The following is a 21876-nucleotide window of genomic DNA, read 5'->3' as shown; positions in this document are numbered from 1 at the left end:
ATATAAAAGATCGCTTCTTGGTAATCAGATGTTCTCATTAATTAATGCCATTAAAATGTGTAAGAGAGTCACTAAACATTTCTTTCTCTTCTTTCCTTCCGATTAGCAGCAAGTGATCTTTTATATACACATTCCACACACAAAGGACAGTACACACCATGGTCTTTGATCAGAGACAAAAATTAATATCGACCAAAAAATTAAGAAAAATTTGCAGGGTCCTTTAAACAACTATTTTGTGTAGTTTTCATCAAAGAAACGTTAACTACAACACATTGATTAAATGCCTGTTGGCTGTCAAACATGTGGTCACTGTGACTTCTAGTCTAAAGAGATATCTAGAGAAAACCGGCTATATTTTCCATTAGCAGCAAGAGATCTTTTATATGCACTTTGATATATCAGCTGTGAGACACTGGTTGGGATGGGGAAAACCCAGTCAGAGAACGAAGTAAGGAAGGAAATGTTTTATTTAACGATGCACTCAACACATTTTATCTACGGTTATATGAAAAGAAGAAAGAAGTGTTTTATTTAACGACGCACTAAACACATTTTATTTACGGTTATATGGCGTCAGACATATGGTTCAGGACCACACAGATTTTGAGAGGAAACCCGCTGTCGCCACTACATGGGCTACTCTTCCGATTGGCAGCAAGGGATCTTTTATTTTCGCTTCCCACAGGCAGCATAGCACAAACCATGGCCTTTGTTGAACCAGTTATGGATCACTGGTCGGTGCAAGTGGTTTTACAGATACCCATTGAGCCTTGCGGAGTACGGTTATATGGCGTCGGACATATGGTTAAGGACCATACAGATATTGAGAGGAAACCCGCTGTCACCACTTTATGGGTTACTATTTTCGATTAGCAGCAAGGGATTTTTTCATATGCACCATCCCACAGACAGGATAGTACATACCACGACTTTTCTTACATCAGTTATGGAGCACTGGCTGGAACAAGAAATAGCCCAATGGGCAGTCAGAGAACCTTTGGTGAGTTTTATCGACTGAGCTAGATCCCCGCTTGTCATCAAACACTGGTTATATTGGAGAAACATTGGGTCCAATGAAGGGGATTTATCCTACAATCCATTATTAAAAACAAAACCCTCATTTTAGAGTTGCCAAACCTTGAAAATAAGAAACCTCAAAATGTTTTTAGCTCTAAAACCTAGAACATTTTGGACCACAATTTGTTTTCGCTTATACAGAATTTCATATATTTTAAAGGAACAAAATTATATTCCTGTTTTAAAGGGACGAAATTAGATTCCAGTTTTTAAAGGAACATATATTCCAGTTATTAAAGAGACATATATTCCAGTACTTAAAAATGTTGAAGAGACAATTAATTATATTGTAAGTTGTTAAAGGAACATAAATTCCAGTCTTTACAATAACATCATTATATTCCAGTTTCAAAAGATGAATATTCCAGTTTTAATAGAGGAACATTTCAGTTTTAATAGAGAAATATTCCAGTTTTAACAGTCAAATATTCCAGTTTTAACGGGAATATTCAAATTTTAATATGGGAATATTCCAGTTTTAGTAGGGGGATATTCCAGCTTTAATTGAGCAATATTCCAGTTTTAAAGGGGAATATGTCAGTTTTAATAGAGGAATATTCCAGTTTTAATTGGGGAATATTTCAGTTTTTATAGGGTAATATTCCAGTTTTAATAGAGGAATAGTCCAGTTTCAATAAAGGAATATTCCAGTTTTAATAAAGGAATATTCAAATTTTAATAGGGAAACATTCCAGTTTTAATAGAGGAACATTCCAGTTTTAATAGGGAAATATTCAAATTTTAATGGGGGAAAATTCCAGTTTTAATAGAGGAATATTCCAGTTTTAATAGAAGAATATTCCAGTTTTAACGGGAATATTGAAATATTAATAGGGGAATATTTCAGTTTTAACAGGAATATTCCAGTGTTTAAGACACTATAATGTTTTATCTCCGTCCCCCACGTCCGCGACCATTCATTGCCTGACCCTGGTGACCTGTCCTAGGTGCCGGATTCTGTATTCGAGATCTCGGATCACGATTTCCTCCATTTCCACGATCTGAGAAACAAAACAGAAGAAAAGAAATCAAATTTATCACCAAATAAACTGTTGTGGTAAAAAGCCCATTAAAAACAATAATTTCACCAAATTAAATTTCTCACCTACTAAATAGGGGTTTGGCGTAATCCAGTAAATATTTCTGGCATCTTATAAAACTTGACTCAGTATTCCAACATTGTATGCATTTGTTTAAATCAACCACAGTGTTAAATATTCAAACAATGTCCCTTCAATATTAAAAAACTCCTCAATGAAAATGGCTGAAGGAAATTTTAGTTGCTTGATGGTTACAAATAATGTTGGGAATAGATTTGAATTTCACCATTGATTACCACCGATCAACGTTCAGTGAGAATTGTAATTATGAACATAAGAAAGATTTGAATTATTTCAACCATGCACTTATTGTCATGGTCCCCGGAATAGACCCTCGACCATGCAGGTTAGCATGCAGCATGCATGTTAATAATTACTTCTATCTCTTTTCTTTTCTGTCCTTTCAGTTTATTCAATCTTTTTCACAAATGTTTACTTTAATTGATTGATTGATTTATTGAAAATTGCAGTTGCCATTATTGTACAATTTAATGTTTGTAATTAGGGGAGGGCCTCGTAAGTTGGATAACTTGTGTCCAATCCTTGGGTGTGTGTGTGTGTGTGTGTGTACAGTGTGTGTGTCACATGTGTGTGTGTGTGTGTGTGTCACGTGTGTGTGTGTGTGTCTGACGTGTGTGTGTCTATGTGTGTGTGTCTGTGTGTGACGTGTGTGTGTCTATGTGTGTGTGTGTGTGTGTGTGACGTGTGTGTATGTGTGTGTGTCATGTGTGTGTGTGTGTGTCACGTGTGTCTGTGTGTGTGTGACGTGTGTGTATGTGTGTGTATGTGTGATGTGTGTGTGTGTGTGTCTGTGTGTGTCACGTGTGTGTATGCGTGTGTGTGTGTGTGTCATGTGTGTGTGTGTCATGTGTGTGTCACGTGTGTGTGGCACGTGTGTGTGTGTGTGTCTGTGTGTGTGCATGTCTGTGTGTGCGTGTCTGTGTGCGTGTCTGTGTGTGTGTGTCTGTGTGTGTGTGTCACGTGTGTCTGTCTGTGTGTCATGTGTGTGTGTGTGTGTGACGTGTGTGTCACGCGTGTGTGTGTCTGTGTGTGTCACGTGTGTGTCATGTGTGTGTGTGTGTCACGTGTGTGTGTGTGTCACGTGTGTGTGTGTGTATATATATATATATATATGTTACAGTCAATCTGTGAAACCAGTCATTATGCGTAATGCCTAAACAAATCAGTCATTTCGCAAAGTGCCTGTGACCACTAGCCAATACGCGAAATGACTGAAAATTGCAGGCATTTTACGAAATGACTGAAATCATGGCCAGCCATTATGCAAAATGACTAAAGTGCTATCTATAATACCACACCACTCAAGTCCTAATGTAACGCTTTATTTAAACTCAAATCAAATCATTTCAGAAGTTTGTACATGAAGATGAAGTTGAATGTTACCAAGTACATGTAGTATCATGAAATCACGAAAGTAACATATTGGTATAGAAAGGTCACTTGTTTTTGCACACAAGGCTACCATGACAACCACATTTACATCGATTGGACTCGCATCTCTTAGGACCATGCAGAAAAAACAAATCACAGAAGAAGTGGATGAACCTTCTAGAAATTACGGGTAACTGGTCAGTCACCGACGGGTTTAAATATATATCTATATATATTTAAACCTGCCGGTGACTGACCAATTATATATATATATATAAACTTTAGTTGGCTCTGATCCAGCAGGCTAGTGAAATATATTTAATTTCTGCACCCCTGTTGTTGGGTTTTTATAAACATATTTTTAAAATATTAAGTTCTTCTGTAAATTTTATTTGGATAATTAGACTAACTAAGATGTCCCCCAAAATATTAAACATAATCAAAAGAGTGTTACGTTAGTTGTTTTCTTACAATTTCAGGTGGAAAAATGTAGGTTCAAAATTACATATTGCATGTTGAACAATGTAGGTTCAAAATTACATATTGCATGTTGAACAAAATGTAGGTTCAAAATTACATATTTCACACTGAAAACTTGGATCAGTTATGATGTTTTCTGGGTGTAAAGAGTTAATAACTATTAAATATCTTTTTTCTTTGTGACAGCAACATAGCCTGGCACAATACGGCTTGCTCACTTCAAGTGAAGGCAGCCAGTTCTGTCCAGGCATCGAAATAAGCATTGTGTCTGGTAACCCATTTACAGGTTACCACTAAATATAGCCTGGTAACCTATACGTTACCACAACTACGTGAAAGTTAGAACTGAATTCCTGTTATCAGTAGAACTAACGAAATATGGAAGTAAATTTATCTAGTGGGCGCTGCTTAAACGCGGATTGCCGAAATTACTTTGCAACTGCACATGTGCGCACGAACATTGGTGCAATTTCGTACGAGAAAACGAAACGCGGAAGTAAATTCATCTAGTGGACGCTGCTTAAATGCGGAATGACTATAATTTCTTGCAATTGCACATTGATGCAATTCCTTACCAGAAAATGAAACGCGGAAGTCCGGAATGCATTGCCTGGTTTACATTCGGAAACGAAACTACCGTTACGTTGAAATTTTTGTCGAGAACGAAACACTGTTCTCGACTTTTCTTACATGTGGTAACTTCCCGGTAACCTGAATGACCGTTCTCAACTTATTTCAATGCCTGTCTGTCAGTCAGCTATTAAAGATTCTCTAATTAAAAAATAAATTAAATAAAAAATGTTTATCTCTATTAGTTAGAGCTGGGTTGTACTGAAATTGATATTGATATTTTTGGGTGATTTACCTCGGTATCAGTATGGTATTTGGTTAATACAATACTGGGGGGGGGGGGGGGGGATTTAGCTCAGTCGGTTGAGTGCTCGCTTGAGGTGCTTGCGTCGCAGGATTGAACCACCTCAGTGGATCCGTTCAACTGATTTTTTTTCTTTCTTGTGGCAACCAATGCACCACAACTGGTCAAAGGCCATGGTATGTGCTTTCCTGTCTGTGGGATGGTGCATATAAACCTCGTCTAGTTAATTTGTATTTGTCTCAGCAGAGCCCGATTAACAGACTTGGTTGATATTTTACATATTAAAAAACATGAGTAGCAAATTCTATTTATCTTACAATACTTCAAAAATAACATTTTAATTTAATATTTAGTAAATCAAAGTTGTGAAGTCGTCTCACCGGTAAATATGACGTCATTACGATTAACACAAAGGTAGTTTGACATCACCCACTTTTAACTAAATCTCACAGTGTTACACTCAGAAATGACCCAAATGATTAACAGACTTGGTTGATATTTTACATGTTAAAAACACTTGTCACGAATCGTCTATATATGCACTTTCCCATTGATAGGATAGTACATGGTGTGTGCCTTTGACGTACCAGTTGCAGGGTACTGGTTGGAATAGGTAAACAAAAAAAAAATTACCAAGGGAGTTAGATCCCACGACCTATCACAGCTCAGGACAGTGATGTACCACTGAGCTGTAGCCCGCCCCGCAATGAATGACCGTTCAATGACACCCCCACACAGACAAAACGACCTATCACAGCTCAGGACAGTGATGTACCACCGAGCTGTAGCCCACCCCGCAATGAATGACCATTCAATGACACCCACACACAGACAAAACGACCTATCACAGCTCAGAACAGTGAGGTACCACTGAGCTGTAGCCCACCCCGCAATGAATGACTGCAGTCCTTGGTTTTTGATAATTATAGGTGAGTGGAAAATCGCACACCTAAATATGCTAAGGCGAGTGAAAAATCGCTCTCCAAAATAAATAAAATAGGCAGTGTAGCTCCAATTGGATTTTGACTGGTATGTCTACAAAACTGTCTATTAAACCAATATTTTCTGATTTGTTCAACAAAGAGAAATACCAGTTTAACGACTGCATGGAAGCCACTGCCATGTTTTTAATTTTTATTGTTTTAATAAAAGGACCTTCCTGTCAGCTAAATGAGCTACGAAAACTGTTGATTTTTGTAAATAGTGGAAATAAATATACCCATCTATTTTATGTGCGCCGTTTGTTGAGTGTAACGTGCGCTGTTTTTCACACTCGTCAGATTGAAATTACGTGCACTGTACGAGCGCGATCGCACCCGTGCACCTTAAAAAGCAAGGTCTGTGACTGTTTAATGACACCCCTGCCAGGGGTCTAACTTCCACATACGCAGATTATAAATATTTTTTTTTATTATTAATATATATGATGTAAATGTGTGTATGTATGTATGTGTATACGTTTTATTCCATCGCCGAAAATGTCTGCTACCACCTGAAAATCCCAAGCTAGGCTCCTGCCTGCACAGACAAAACGTTCATGTGAATTACCTGCTGTAACATTAACTGGAGCATTGTTGCCAACAGGTGGCGCTCTGTTGCTGTTTCCTGATTGGTTACCACCTGATGGGTCACTTTCTGTCGGCGACTTCCTCTGACCTGGAATTTGTTCCTGCATCTGTCAAAGAAGAATTCTGTGGAATTAAATATTGCACCTACGAAAAGTATATTAGATGTTGCTTATGGTTCCATTCATAGATGTTCATCTGAATGCATGTAAAATAATATAATAATAATAATTAATCCATACCTGTGACGTCACACTATTGTTATATACTCTTCAAAACAAGTAGGGGAAAGAAAGAAGTGTTTTATTTAACGACGCACTCAACACATTTTATTTACGGTTATATGGCGTCAGACATATGGTTCAGGACCACACAGATTTTAAGAGGAAACCCGCTGTCGCCACTACATGGGCTACTCTTCCGATTGGCAGCAAGGGATCTTTTATTTGCGCTTCCCACAGGCAGGATAGCACAAACCATGGCCTTTGTTGAACCAGTTATGGATCACTGGTCGGTGCAAGTGGTTTACACCTACCCATTGAGCCTTGCGGAGCACTCACTCAGGGTTTGGAGTCGGTATCTGGATTAAAAATCCCATGTCTCGACTGGGATCTGAACCCAGTACCTACCAGCCTGTAGACCGATGGCCTGCCACGACGCCACCGAGGCCGGTACAAGTAGGGGAACTCTAATGAGAATTTATAATTGCCAAAATTGTAAGGTATATTTGCTGTGGGGAATGGTTATACCGTAGCCAACGCCAACGCCAACGCCAACGCTGTAGTCCCTGCAGATACGTAGACTGCTAACAAAACAAAATTGTTTTGTTTAACAACACCACTAGAGCACAATGATTTATTAATCTTTGGCTACTGGATGTCAAACATTTGGTTATTTTTAGTCTTAGAGAGGAAACCCAATAAAAATTTTCATTTGTAGCAAGGAATCTTTTATAAACACTATTTCGCAGACAGGACAGCACATACCACAGACTGACATACCAGCCATGTTTGATAACAAATGACACACACGTTTTGAATTAGCTTTTTGATGATTTAGTAAAACACAGCTGAAACCCTGCCTTCAACCTTAGAGGAGTATGGAGGATTTTTCTAGGGAGGGGATGCAGTGTTTAAGAAAGGAACAGCATTCTAAAGTGGGATACACTAACAAACAACCGGGCGGAATTTACGAAGCCTGTTTTTCTTAAACGCAGGTGTTTAAGCATTGTGAATGTGTGTAGTTACATGTGTGTAAGACATAAACAGGTGTTTAAGCATTGTGAATGTGTGTAGTTACATGTGTGTAAGACATAAACAGGTGTTTAAGCATTGTGAATGTGTGTAGTTACATGTGTGTAAGACATAAACAGGTGTTTAAGCATTGTGAATGTGTGTAGTTACATGTGTATAAGACATAAACAGGTGTTTAAGCATTGTGAATGTCTGTACATAGTTAACATGTGTGCAAGACATAAACAGGTGTTTAATCATTGTGAATGTGTGTAGATACATGCGTGTAAGACATAAACAGGTGTTTAAGCATTGTAAATGTGTGTAGTTACACGCATGAAAGTCATAAACAGGTGTTTAAGCATTGTAAATGTATGTTGTAACACGCGTGAAAGTCATAAACAGGTGTTTAAGCATTGTAAATGTATGTTGTAACATGCGTGAAAGTCATAAACAGGTGTTTAAGCATTGTAAATGTATGTTGTAACATGTGTGAAAGTCATAAACAGGTGTTTAAGCATTGTAAATGTATGTTGTAACACGCGTGAAAGTCATAAACAGGTGTTTAAGCATTGTAAATGTATGTTGTAACATGCGTGTAAGACATAAACAGGTGTTTAAGCATTGTAAATGTATGTTGTAACATGCGTGTAAGACATAAACAGGTGTTTAAGCATTGTAAATGTATGTTGTAACATGCGTGAAAGTCATAAACAGACTAAATTTGGCTTATTATGTTTGATGATTAATTAAACAAAAAAATAGTGGAAGATATACAACATAGTTCATACTTGAAGTACTATAAAAAGAATATATATAGGGAATAACTGGTTACTGTCTTAAGATATCGACTTTATCCTGCGAAGGTTAGAATGGCGAATACATCGAGGCTCTGCAATCCTACAGGAATATTTGGAAAATCATTATTTATTCCAGTTTTGTGTATGCAAATCGAGTATTGTCAACCTAGCAAGGCTTTTGCCGTATGACGTCATACAAGATACATGACATCGTTATTTGTAAGAAGCTAGCAACATTCTGTCACATTAAAAAAAGTGTTTCTAAACTAATTCATAAACAAATATACAAGTTTTACATTGTTATCGCAAAACTAAAAGTTATTTGTATTTACTGTACTTCAACAAATGATTTAAAAAGTATGTTTATTGAAAATCTAGTCTGAAATACTCGAGTCGAGTCGGACTTATGTCACATGACCTATATTTCTAGTCAGTAACAGAAAATATAGAGATTTATCTAGTCATCATATCTTGTCAATATATACGGCGATTGCTGAATAAATCAAAATATTCAGGCAGGGGTAGGGTGAAATATTTTCCTTATTTACAGCAAATGGTCTAAATCATCTACAAATGATAGACATAACTGGTGTTTCAATTCTGATTCCAAAAGTACTGGGTAGAGTCCTACACCAGTTTTAGTGCCATTTCTTCTGAAAGAAAAAAAAAATATAAATCAAATCAAAACTAAAAACTTACCATTTTAACAAACTCAGGATTTGGCTCGCTCATGTTTGGCACCTCGGAAAACTGCATACAGAACCTTATAAAAAAAATGTTTTACTTCAATATTATTAAAATTCACATTGATTTTATTTATCATCGGCTATTGGATGTCAAACATTTGGTAATTCTGACATATAGTCTTAGAGAGGAAACCTGCTACATTTTTCCATTAGTAATAGTAGGAAGGGATCTTTTGTATACACAATCCCACAGACAGGACAGCACATACCAGTCCTGGTGCACTAGCCAGAATGAGAAAGAGCCTCACTGGGCTATGTTCCAAGCCGTCAATATGATTAAAATATCAGTATTATTAAATATTAATTTATGTATTATATAAAAAAAAAAAATAAAAAAATGTATGATTAAAAACATTATGTATTATTAAACAAGTGGGATTGGACATAGCCCAGTGGTAAAGCACTCGCTTGATAAGCAGCTGGTTTCCGATCAATCCCTGTCGGTGGGCCCACTGGACTATTTCTCGTTCCAGCCAGTTCACTATAACTGGTATATCAAAGGCCGTGGCATGTGCTGTCCTGTCTGTGGGATGGTGCATATAAAAGATCTCTCGCTACTAATGGAAAAATGTAACAGGATTCCTCTCCAAGACTGAATGTTTGCTATTAATAGACCTGATTGAGTCAAGTACAGACTTCGCACGAACAATCGGTTTATGTTGATATTCAATTGGTTTGGCATAACCTACAGACAAACAACAAAATTGCTTGTGCCATATTTTAAGCCCCGCAACTTATTTTTCTTCCACCCGCTAAACAAACTTTGAAATAATTAAGTCATAGGAAATCCTGAATGTTTTTATGTGTGTAGTGTTTTTATTTTTAAAACATGTTTAACATAAGATATTGTTTAAAAAATAAAGAAAAAGTAGGATGTATGTTTATTTTGTTGGGAAAGGGGACAGAACTCTTGCTATAGCTTAAACTCAGGACAGTCCCTTTAATTTCCGGTAAGCATATGATTTTGTACACATAGCGAAATAATCCAAGGGAACGTGCATCTATGTTACTAAACTTTTTCGAGACTTCTAAACACAGCCCCTGCGCATGTTGTAACCTCACCGTGGTGCAGGGGTGTAACATTCTCTTTGAGAATGGCCAATACAGCACAAATTGAAATTTTGAGTAAAAGTCAGTATCCATCTGTGATATTTGTATTTTTGTACAGTTCTTTACACTGTTTTTATTTAAATCTTGAATTTTTATATTGATGTTGATCATCACTTTATTTGTTTGCATTTACCATAGTTTGACACCCAATAGCCGATGTATGTTTCGTGCTGGGGTGTCGTTAAACATTCATTCATTCATTCTAAACACAACGCCGATTTTGTATCGACTGCGATGCTGATTTCATACGGATACATTGCATCTTTCTCAGGCTTTCTGTAGGCTTATTGTCTTCAAAAAACAGCGATCATTTTGTAAAAAACATTTTCTAACAAACAATTACAGCTTTTGCACAAACGATCCATCGTTTCTGTTGATATTGGTTTTGCATAACCAACAGATGAACAACAAAATTGTGTGTGCCAAATTTTATGCTCTGATTTTTTAAAATAAAAATCTGTACATATAATAATTTTGTTCTTCAAAACCACACAACCCATAAACAAAAGAATGTGATCAACTTTGTCATTCTTTTAATAATTTACCAGTATTTAAAAACATTGTATGAAAAAATGCCTGGACTAGAATATGGGTCTCAGAGAAGGTAAATGTATCAGGGCTTCTAGAATCTTTATAAAATACACTAGCCATGGGATCGGTGATTTAAAAAATTTACTAGCCATGATTAAAAATTCACTAGCCCTACTTTACTTTAAATTAATCCAATTTTACTAAATAATAGTAATAATCAGATATGTCACCTAAAGGGTGATATAGAGCTTAAAAAGACTAACATTGGGGGGTTGAGGTGGGAGCAGGATATTCATATTTACAAAATTGACTTAACTGTAACATTTGACTTCTTTTTGTTTCACTAGCCATTGGGCATGGCAATAGTAGTATTTACTAGCCCAACATTGAATATCACTAGCCATGGGAGTGGGGCTACCATAAACTAGAAGCCCTGTCTGGCATGGCAATAGTAGTTATTTACTAGCCCAACATTGAATATCACTAGCCATGGGAGTGGGGCTACCATAAACTAGAAGCCCTGTCTGGCATGGCAATAGTAGTTATTTACTAGCCCAACATTGAATATCACTCGCCATGGGAGTGGGGCTACCATAATCTAGAAGCCCTGTCTGGCATGGCAATAGTAGTTATTTACTAGCCCAACATTGAATATCACTAGCCATGGGAGTGGGGCTACCATAATCTAGAAGCCCCGTCTGGCATGGCAGTAGTAGTTATTTACTAGCCCAACATTGAATATCACTAGCCATGGGAGTGGGGCTACCATAATCTAGAAGCCCCGTCTGGCATGGCAGTAGTAGTTATTTACTAGCCCAACATTGAATATCACTAGCCATGGGAGTGGGGCTACCATAATCTAGAAGCCCCGTCTGGCATGGCAATAGTAGTTATTTACTAGCCCAACATTGAATATTACTAGCCATGGGAGTGGGGCTACCATAATCTAGAAGCCCCGTCTGGCATGGCAATAGTAGTTATTTACTAGCCCAACATTGAATATCACTCGCCATGGGAGTGGGGCTACCATAATCTAGAAGCCCTGTCTGGCATGGCAATAGTAGTTATTTACTAGCCCAACATTGAATATTACTAGCCATGGGAGTGGGGCTACCATAATCTAGAAGCCCCGTCTGGCATGGCAATAGTAGTTATTTACTAGCCCAACATTGAATATCACTAGCCATGGGAGTGGGGCTACCATAAACTAGAAGCCCTGTCTGGCATGGCAATAGTAGTTATTTACTAGCCCAACATTGAATATCACTCGCCATGGGAGTGGGGCTACCATAATCTAAAAGCCCTGTCTGGCATGGCAATAGTAGTTATTTACTAGCCCAACACTGAATATCACTAGCCATGGGAGTGGGGCTACCATAATCTAGAAGCCCTGTCTGGCATGGCAATAGTAGTTATTTACTAGCCCAACACTGAATATCACTAGCCATGGGAGTGGGGCTACCACAATCTAGAAGCCCTGATGTATGTTACAGATACTGAGTGCAAGCTACATGAATAGAACAGATCCATAGTTGGGGATGGTGGGGGGGGGGGGGGGGGGGGGGAGAGAAGGAGTTTCAATAGAAAGAAAGAAATGTTTTATTTAACGACGCACTCAACACATTTTTATTTACGGTTATATGGCGTCAGACATATGGTTAAGGACCACACAGATTTTGAGAGGAAACCCGCTGTCGCCACATAGGCTACTCTTTTACGACAGGCAGCAAGGGATCTTTTATTTGCGCTTCCCACAGGCAGGATAGCACAAACCATGGCCTTTGTTGAACCAGTTATGGATCACTGGTCGGTGCAAGTGGTTTACACCTACCCATTGAACCTCGCGGAGCACTCACTCAGGGTTTGGAGTCGGTATCTGGATTAAAAATCCCATGCCTCGACTGGGATCCGAACCCAGTACCTACCAGCCTGTAGACCGATGGCCTGCCACGACGCCACCGAGGCCGGTGAGTTTCAATAGATGCACTCAAATAACAGAAAAACCCAACACTACTATAATATTTCACCATATTAAATTCACTTTCCAAATACATTTTTTAATTATGATTTTAGTTTGCATAGGTTTACTTTACCTCCCCACCACACCAAAATGCACACCCCTCCCTCCCCACCCCCCAACAGGAAGCCTACCAAACACTTTGCAGAGCAGCTATAAATGCAAATTAGTATGACTGTCATCTTGAAAGAAACTTAGAGATAGTGGAAGTTTGGGAGGTATACATTGAGCACTACCATAAATCTTTCACTGAATTTACTTTTTGGGTGTAGCATTTGAGGAAAAACAATTGAGGAAAAACAATGTATTTGATCATTAGCACTGGCTGCCTAACTTACTCTCCAATTTTAATAATAGCACCATGTTTTCCTGTGTAAATGGTCAAACAGCCCTTCCACATTGCAGCGTATCTGAAAACAACAACATACAAACATTAAATCTATACAGGGTGTGTATAAACCTTGTGTGGACTAATATAACTGAGTAACATTAACAATCAGAAGTACTTCCTCAAACAGCTATTGTAAAACTGTTCTACAATGACCCTTTATCATTGTCAGTTATTTACCTTATTATCTGTACTAAATTGCTGTCACAAGTTGACCGATTCATTGGTTATTCTGTAAAAGTGAGATACGTGTTTTCCTTAAAAATATGGCAAGGCATGGCAGACTAACCAATGTTGGGGCATTTCCACCATTTTCAGGGCATTGTATTTTTCATTTTAAAAAATCCAAAATAAAAATAAATGTAATTACTGTGAATGCTTTAATAAATTAATGGAAAAATATATAACTGACATTTTATTAATTAATAATATATTTGTGAGTGTTTTTTAATGACAATTTTAGAATTAATTAATATTGAAAAAGGCTTGTTAAATCTCAGGGCAGCATGGCACTGATTATGACAAGATGGTGCTAGACTACTGAGGCATGGTGCCATACTATGCTAAAACAAGCTAGGAAAAACACAGAAGTTTTGTTTGTTCAACCAAGGGGCAGAGTCTCTCGTTCTCATCAAAATGAATTCACAGGGATACAGACATCCAGGACTTGAACTTAAGAATTTGTCACCTACAACTTTTTTTTTTTCAAATTGCCGTGGGTGAACTGGCCCACCAACAGCAATTTTGAGACTGCCTCTGGCAATTTTTTAAAAGGTGACTTTTGCACAGACCTGTCAACCCTCCCAGATTCCGCAGGAGTCTCCCAGTATTTGATCAAATCTCCTTTCACCTGTGCAGGAGACAGTTTCTCCTGTTAAATGACATTTTTGTAAGCATAAAAAAAAATATCGATCCTCTTTTGTCAAAATAACAGAAGGGAATTAACTCTGCCTTTTTTTTCTCATTCGGAAAATGTCGACTACTTTCGGTTTCCGAGAATGTAACAGGCCGAATTGTCCCGACTGTTTAACCTTTGCCGAAGTGAGAATTGTGGGATAGCAACAAATAAATATGTCTGAAAGGACTTAGGTAATTTTGTTGCATGCAGACATATTTCAGATGTACAAATGTTAAATACTGGTAGATAATTTACACCAGATATATTCATCTTGCTGTCATTGAGGAGTTTTACTGACAGCAGTAATTTTTTATCCAGCGATGCTCCCAACCCATGGCAATTTATATCTCAACGACGGCAATTGCTGTCGGTTCTATTGTTAAGTTGGAGCCCTGGAGGTGTTCTTGGGCTGCTTAGACCATAATATATTTGACCAATTTTAAAACTGTTCAAACTATCATTTCACTTTCCTCGGGGTCATTCAAATATTATGTAACACTTGAAGGGGTTGGTAGGTACAGGTCCAAACATTACGTAGCGTTACAGGGGGTGGGTGGGTGTATTAAACAGCATTACATAACACACTTTTAAATGTTTTATTACTAAAATATGGTGGGTGTAGGTCCAAACGTTAAGTAGTGTTACAGGGGGTGGGTGGGTGTATTAAACAGCATTACATAACACACTTTTAAATGTTTTATTACTAAAATATGGTGGGTGTAGGTCCAAACGTTACGTAGTGTTACAGGGGGTGGGTGGGTGTATTAAACAGCATTACATAACACACTTTTAAATGTTTTATTACTAAAATATGGTGGGTGTAGGTCCAAACGTTACGTAGTGTTACAGGGGGTGGGTGGGTGTATTAAACAGCATTACATAACACACTTTTAAATGTTTTATTACTAAAATATGGTGGGTGTAGGTCCAAACGTTACGTAGTGTTACAGGGGGTGGGTGGGTGTATTAAACAGCATTACATAACACACTTTTAAATGTTTTATTACTAAAATATGGTGGGTGTAGGTCCAAACGTTACGTAGTGTTACAGGGGGTGGGTGGGTGTATTAAACAGCATTACATAACACACTTTTAAATGTTTTATTACTAAAATATGGTGGGTGTAGGTCCAAACGTTACGTAGTGTTACAGGGGGTGGGTGGGTGTATTAAACAGCATTACATAACACACTTTTAAATGTTTTATTACTAAAATATGGTGGGTGTAGGTCCAAACGTTACGTAGTGTTACAGGGGGTGGGTGGGTGTATTAAACAGCATTACATAACACACTTTTAAATGTTTTATTACTAAAATATGGTGGGTGTAGGTCCAAACGTTACGTAGTGTTACAGGGGGTGGGTGGGTGTATTAAACAGCATTACATAACACACTTTTAAATGTTTTATTACTAAAATATGGTGGGTGTAGGTCCAAACGTTACGTAGTGTTACAGGGGGTGGGTGGGTGTATTAAACAGCATTACATAACACACTTTTAAATGTTTTATTACTAAAATATGGTGGGTGTAGGTCCAAACGTTACGTAGTGTTACAGGGGGTGGGTGGGTGTATTAAACAGCATTACATAACACACTTTTAAATGTTTTATTACTAAATATGGTGGGTGTAGGTCCAAACGTTACGTAGTGTTACAGGGGGTGGGTGGGTGTATTAAACAGCATTACATAACACACTTTTAAATGTTTTATTACTAAAATATGGTGGGTGTAGGTCCAAACGTTACGTAGTGTTACAGGGGGTGGGTGGGTGTATTAAACAGCATTACATAACACACTTTTAAATGTTTTATTACTAAAATATGGTGGGTGTAGGTCCAAACGTTACGTAGTGTTACAGGGGGTGGGTGGGTGTATTTAACAGTGTTATGTAACACACTTTTAAATTTTTTATTACTAAAATATATATATATATATATATATATATATATATATATATATATATATATTTTTTTTTTTTTTTTTTCATAAACACTGTTATGGTGACAATGTTTAACGTACTGGGTAGGTAGTTGTAACTAGACATATAACATTATGCAATAAGGATTATAAATTGAGTTAAATGCATATATGCGCTTTGCCAAATTGCAAAATAGTATGTTAGACTAACATTACACCCATCACGGCTTGTTTGTGAATGGGGTGTATGTGTGTCTCCAAGCGCTATGTAATATCTTTGGGGGTGGGGGGGGGGGGGTATGGTCTAGTGTTACGGAGCCTTACAGGGGGAAGGGAGGGTGTCTAATTTCGACCAAAAAAGTGTTACGTAATATCTGAACAGCCCCTTATCTACTTTCTGATTCCGCAGCAGGCTTCATTCATGCATTAAATTTAGGACATCACAACTGGTTTTTATGCATCTATAACAATATATATAATATATTTATGCAAATATAGAAGTCGTGTAAACAGGAGATCAGCTGTGAAATAGCCCATGTGTTCAATTACATGTTATACCTCCCTGAAACATCAACTGTACCGGTACATACTTTTTTACCTGTTTTTTCAATTACTCTTTGTATTTAATTATGTGCTGTGTGTATAGTGTATTGTTCTTTTTTCTTGTATTTTGTAATTTATGTTTTATAAACTGTACCTTTGCCTAAAAAAGAAAAATAAAGAATTCATTTTTTTTTTTTTAGGACATCAATGTTTACAACAGGCTATGCAAAAAATTAAATAGGTTATTTAAATTGTAATTTGCATAACTCTTCAATGATTTACACCAGTTGTTTGTTCTCTGAGGTCTCCTGCAGTTTATCACTGATTTCGATCTTACCCTTTTGTGAGTCTACAGATATCACCAGTCTGTAAAACATTGCCGGCCTCGTCCCAGACTGAAATGTTCACGGAGCCAGTTTTATCGGCCACTTTACACGACCACACATCATGGCCATCTTTGGTGTGAGTCGGCTTTCCTAGAACGAAAACAAAAAAATAATTACTTTCTGATGATCATTCATGTTCAAGCACATAGGCTCTTTATTTTGTATGTGAAAGTGTGAAAGGACGAGAAGGCATATAGATGTCGACAGACTTTAAAAAATTTTTGGCCGCCATTTCAAAAACTTTGTTTATTTTTTTTAAAACAGAAACGCCATGTACCCAGTTTATGGTTATTGTAAGGAGATTCAAAGTGACGTCATTGGAATACTGACGTCATTCAAAATCAAACTTAGCTATATTATTACAATGCTTCGCCACATTAAAATAAAAACTAGTCTACTAACCATGACCACTGTCAAAATCATATAACAAGCAGACAACGCTGTTTACATGTCAGTATGTTTTTATTTTTCCTAATTCTGGACAAAATTTTAATTTTAAGTTTGAAAAGATGAAAGAAATAAAAAGTACCTTTTGTCAAATATATCAAATCTAAAAATTACTGTTGGTTGTGTTACATTTATTGTGTACAAAACCAAAACAAGGGTGCGAAAAGTGACTGTCGTCGACCTTCTAATAATTATGTAGTGCTCTCTTCCTTACCCCAGCTGAAAGGCAAATTAAAATTTAATAGGGTAATGGGGGTTTTCTTTAACATCAATAGAACACCTTGATTTATTAATGATCGGCTATTGGGTGACAAACATTTGGTTATTTTTACATGCACATATATGTAGGGCTTACATGTAGCAAGGGATCTTTTATGGTGCACCATCCCACAGACATGGTAGCACATACCGCAGCTTTTGATATACCAGTCACGGTCGTATGATCTTAGTAGGATGGATTAAAACAAAAAATTTATACTAATAATAATCCACTGTTTTTTTAATTAAACTTTCCCAACTCCAAGTAATAATTTTGTGCTGGGGTGTCGTTAAACATTCATTCTTACACACCCATTGGTGAGAACATAATTCATTATTTTTGGTAACACATACTTGTTACCACAAGTATGTGTGTTAACAATTTCAAGACATATAACTGGCTGCTCCTCGATGACGACCAGATCACCAATGCCATATGTACATAAATCAAATGAAAAAACAATGCATGTTGGAAATCGATTACACTGTGACGTATAGTTATTGTAACCGGACAATCATTTGTCTGTGACGCGTAAATTAGCTACAAGTGCAAAAGCTGTAAATAACTTTTAGTCCAAAAAAAGAAGTAAAAATTTGCTTAAAACTTGGTTTTTGAGGATATGTAAGAAATAGAATAATACATTTGTATCCATTCAATACCATTTATCTTACAACTTGTTGTTTAAAAATATATCAAACTCGCTTTCACTTGTTAAGATTCGTCTTAAAACATCTCGCAAGATAAATGGTATCTGACAACCACTTGGGTATTATTCTTTATTTCATGTACCGGCCTCAGTGGCGTTGTGGTTAGGCCATCGGTCTACAGGCTGGTAGGTACTGGGTTCGGATCCCAGTCGAGGCATGGGATTTTTAATCCACATACTGACTCCAAACCCTGAGTGAGTGCTCCGCAAGGCTCAGTGGGTAGGTGTAAACCACTTGCACCGACCTGTGATCCATAACTGGTTCAACAAAGGCCATGGTTTGTGCTATCCTGCCTGTGGGAAGCGCAAATAAAAGATCCCTTGCTGCCTGTCATAAAAGAGTAGCCTATGTGGTGACAGCGGGTTTCCTCTAAAAAAAACCAGTGTCAGAATGACCATATGTATGACGTCCAACTGCCGATGATAAGAAAAAAAATCAATGTGCTCTAGTGGCGTTGTTAAATAAAACAAACTTTACTTTACTTTCATTCCCACTAACACATTTTTTTTTAATAATAATAATAATTTAATAACTAAATAAACAAATAAAATAAAAAATTAAATAAAATTGTTTTAAAATGCTACTAGTGCTTTCCCTAGAAATTTGGCAAAGCATGGTAGATTAAACACTTTCAGGGTATTTGCACAATTTTCAGGGCACTTTTTTTTTATTAAAGACAAAATTAATGAAATTAAAATAAATGTAATTAATGTGTTTGCGTTAATAAATTAATTGCACAGCGTATACCAGGCATATTTTATAATACATTTTTCTAAGTGTTTTGTAAAGGCAGTTTTAGAATTAACTACTGAAAAAGGTTTGTTTAATCTCAGGGCATCATGGCGCTGATTAAGGCAAGATGGTGCTAGACTATTGAGGCATGGTGCCGCACCATACTAAAACAAGCTAGAGAAAACACTATGCTACCATACCAAAACTAAGCTAAAATAAACAACAACCAAAAGTAATCAACACAAACAAGTTATGCAAATATAAACTTTTTTTGGTGGATGGGGTGTGTGGGATTGCATTAAATATAGTTGGGTTTCATGTTCAACTTCAAATATTAGTATATTACATGATTTAAAATATCTTATCTTACAAAAAAATTGATATACTATTATATTTGATCATCTTGAAATGATTATTACAATTAATTTAACAATAATGAAGTGTTTTTCACAACAAATGCACAAATTTAGGCCCCTACCAGGGCTTCTAGATTATGGTAGCCCCACTCCCATGGCTAGTGATATTCAATGTTGGGCTAGTAAATAACTACTATTGCCATGCCAGACAGGGCTTCTAGATTGTGGTAGCTGCACTCTCATGGCTAGTCATACAGGGCTAGTAAATAACTACTATTGCCATGCCAGACAGGGCTTCTAGGTAGCCCCACTCCCATGGCTAGTGATATTCAATGTTGGGCTAGTAAATAACTACTATTGCCATGCCAGACAGGGCTTCTAGATTATGGTAGCCCCACTCCCATGGCTAGTGATATTCAATGTTGGGCTAGTAAATAACTACTATTGCCATGCCAGACAGGGCTTCCTGATTATGGTAGCCACACTCCCATGGCTAGTGATATTCAATGTTGGGCTAGTAAATAACTACTATTGCCATGCCCAATGGCTAGTGAAAAAAACAAGAAGTCAAATGTTAGTTAAGTCGATTTTGTAAATATGAATATCCTGCTCCCACCCCACCACACCCCCTTATTAGTCTTTTTAAGCTCTATATCACCCTTTAGGTGACATATCTGATTATTACTATTATTTAGTAAAACTGAATTAATTTAAAGTAAAGTAGGGCTATTGAATTTATAATTGTGGCTAATAATTTTTTTGAATTACTGATCCCATGGCTAGTGTATTTTATAAAAATTCCAGAAGCCCTGCCCCTACTCCCAAATGCATCCATGTCATGTCATCCATGATCCAATGCGCAGTTCTATCAATCATTTTGTATTGACCACGCCCCTTTAGAAGTTTCCTTATTAGCAGGTTATATAATAAAATTACAATGGAAACTTTACCTAATAGTCAGTACCTACCTATTTCAAGAACAATAAACATTATGTGAATGTTCTTCATCCCTGGTCGAACTTCTTTCACACATACATGTGGAACTTCAGACATTTTGAAAGATTTTGCAGTTGGGTTCGGACTTAATCGTTGTAGGACAGTGGCAAGTCTAGATTCCTTTACTTTGTTCGACTCTTAAATGGCGCCTATTTGCCAACGCGATGCCACAAAGCCCGTTATTTTAAAAATAATAAAATAACAGGCAAAATGAATGCCGGTATTTGTTTTTTTAAATTTTGTGTCGATATAGCGTCTTTCATTTTAGATAATTTTCAAAGACAAATATAAATAAAAGCTCATTTTGTAGACTTCGATCGATGGTAGTTTATAAAGGACACGAGAAAGTCTATGTCTTTGACGGAAAAAATGTATGTTCACGGTATTTCAGTATTTTTGCCGATATTAGATCGCGAAAGATGTTACAGAGTCAAACAGAACGGTATAGCAGTCGGTGGACTACTAGGTCAACCAAAAGTTTGAATAGGTTTCTATCAACTGTGCTTTAAACACAGCAATTCACATAACGCGAGCTCGACACGATGTTCGTATAAACCTAACATCCGGGAATGTGAAAGCCGGGGTCATCTCAAAAGCCATAATAGATGAAAATTATTTATTCAACGTTAGATTTTTTTTCCTGTTTGATTCGTTTAACATTATTCGAAAAATATTAACATTTCCAAAATGGGTGAAACAAATATCTGTTTTATATGTATTGTTTTATATTTATTGAATTAAAATAAATAAATAAATAAATAAATATCTACGTACGTAACGTAGCGCTCTAGGGGGACAGGATAAATACGTTCACGGCATGGAGGGGAGAGGGGTGTTAAAAGTCAATAGTTACGTAACGTTTTCCATACAATTATGTTTTATTTATGGAGTAAAATGCAGCCAATAATTGAAACACTTTATGGAGACCAAGAATCCCTCCGTGTCACTGTAAGATTCACCCTGGCAGCAAACATCTCCCTGTGATATCATTACCAGAAAGAACGAAAAGAGATATTGCTATTTTTTTTTGTCTTTAACTGTTGGTTTTCCATCAATTAAACCATTGTTTGACACCCAATAGCCGATGTATTTTTATGCTGGCCAGTGTGTCGTTATTTAAACATTCATTCATTTAATCATTCATTCCAATCAGTAGTTATTATATTACCCCCCCCCCCCCCAAAAAAAAAAAAAAAAAAAATAAAAAAAAAAAAAAAAATAAAAAAAAAAAATAATAAATAAATAAATAAATAAATATATATATACGTATGCGTAGTCGGTCTGGGATGGATCCCCGTCGGTGGGTCCATTGGGATATTT

General features: G+C 36.8%; 1 protein-coding gene across 1 annotated transcript; it reads right to left on the bottom strand.

Annotated features, from left to right (window-relative positions):
* Positions 1 to 867: 867 nt before the first annotated feature.
* On the bottom strand, positions 868 to 21101 carry LOC121387659 (SOSS complex subunit B1-A-like). The gene is made up of 6 exons (XM_041518846.1): positions 20529 to 21101; positions 17011 to 17149; positions 13266 to 13337; positions 9223 to 9286; positions 6475 to 6601; positions 868 to 2081 (listed from the first exon to the last, which is right to left on the bottom strand). The coding sequence occupies exons 1-6, from the start codon at positions 20611 to 20613 to the stop codon at positions 1969 to 1971; spliced, it is 600 nt and encodes a 199-aa protein (XP_041374780.1). The 5' UTR covers positions 20614 to 21101; the 3' UTR covers positions 868 to 1968.
* Positions 21102 to 21876: the final 775 nt, after the last annotated feature.

Source organism: Gigantopelta aegis, chromosome 13 (assembly GCF_016097555.1).
Source record: "Gigantopelta aegis isolate Gae_Host chromosome 13, Gae_host_genome, whole genome shotgun sequence".
NCBI lineage: Eukaryota > Metazoa > Mollusca > Gastropoda > Neomphalida > Peltospiridae > Gigantopelta > Gigantopelta aegis.
Note: the sequence above shows the minus strand (reverse complement) of the source record. Positions and strands in the feature narration are given on the sequence as shown.

Coding starts and splice junctions, on each gene's coding strand:
- LOC121387659 (XM_041518846.1), bottom strand. CDS start 20,613: ATGTCTGAAGTTCCACATGTATGTGTGAAAGAAGTTCGACCAGGGATG. Junction 9,287..13,265: donor GCTATTATTAAAATTGGAGA/GTAAGTTAGGCA, acceptor TTTTTTTATAAG/GTTCTGTATGCAGTTTTCCG. Junction 6,602..9,222: donor ATCCTGAGTTTGTTAAAATG/GTAAGTTTTTAG, acceptor CTTCTTTGACAG/ATGCAGGAACAAATTCCAGG.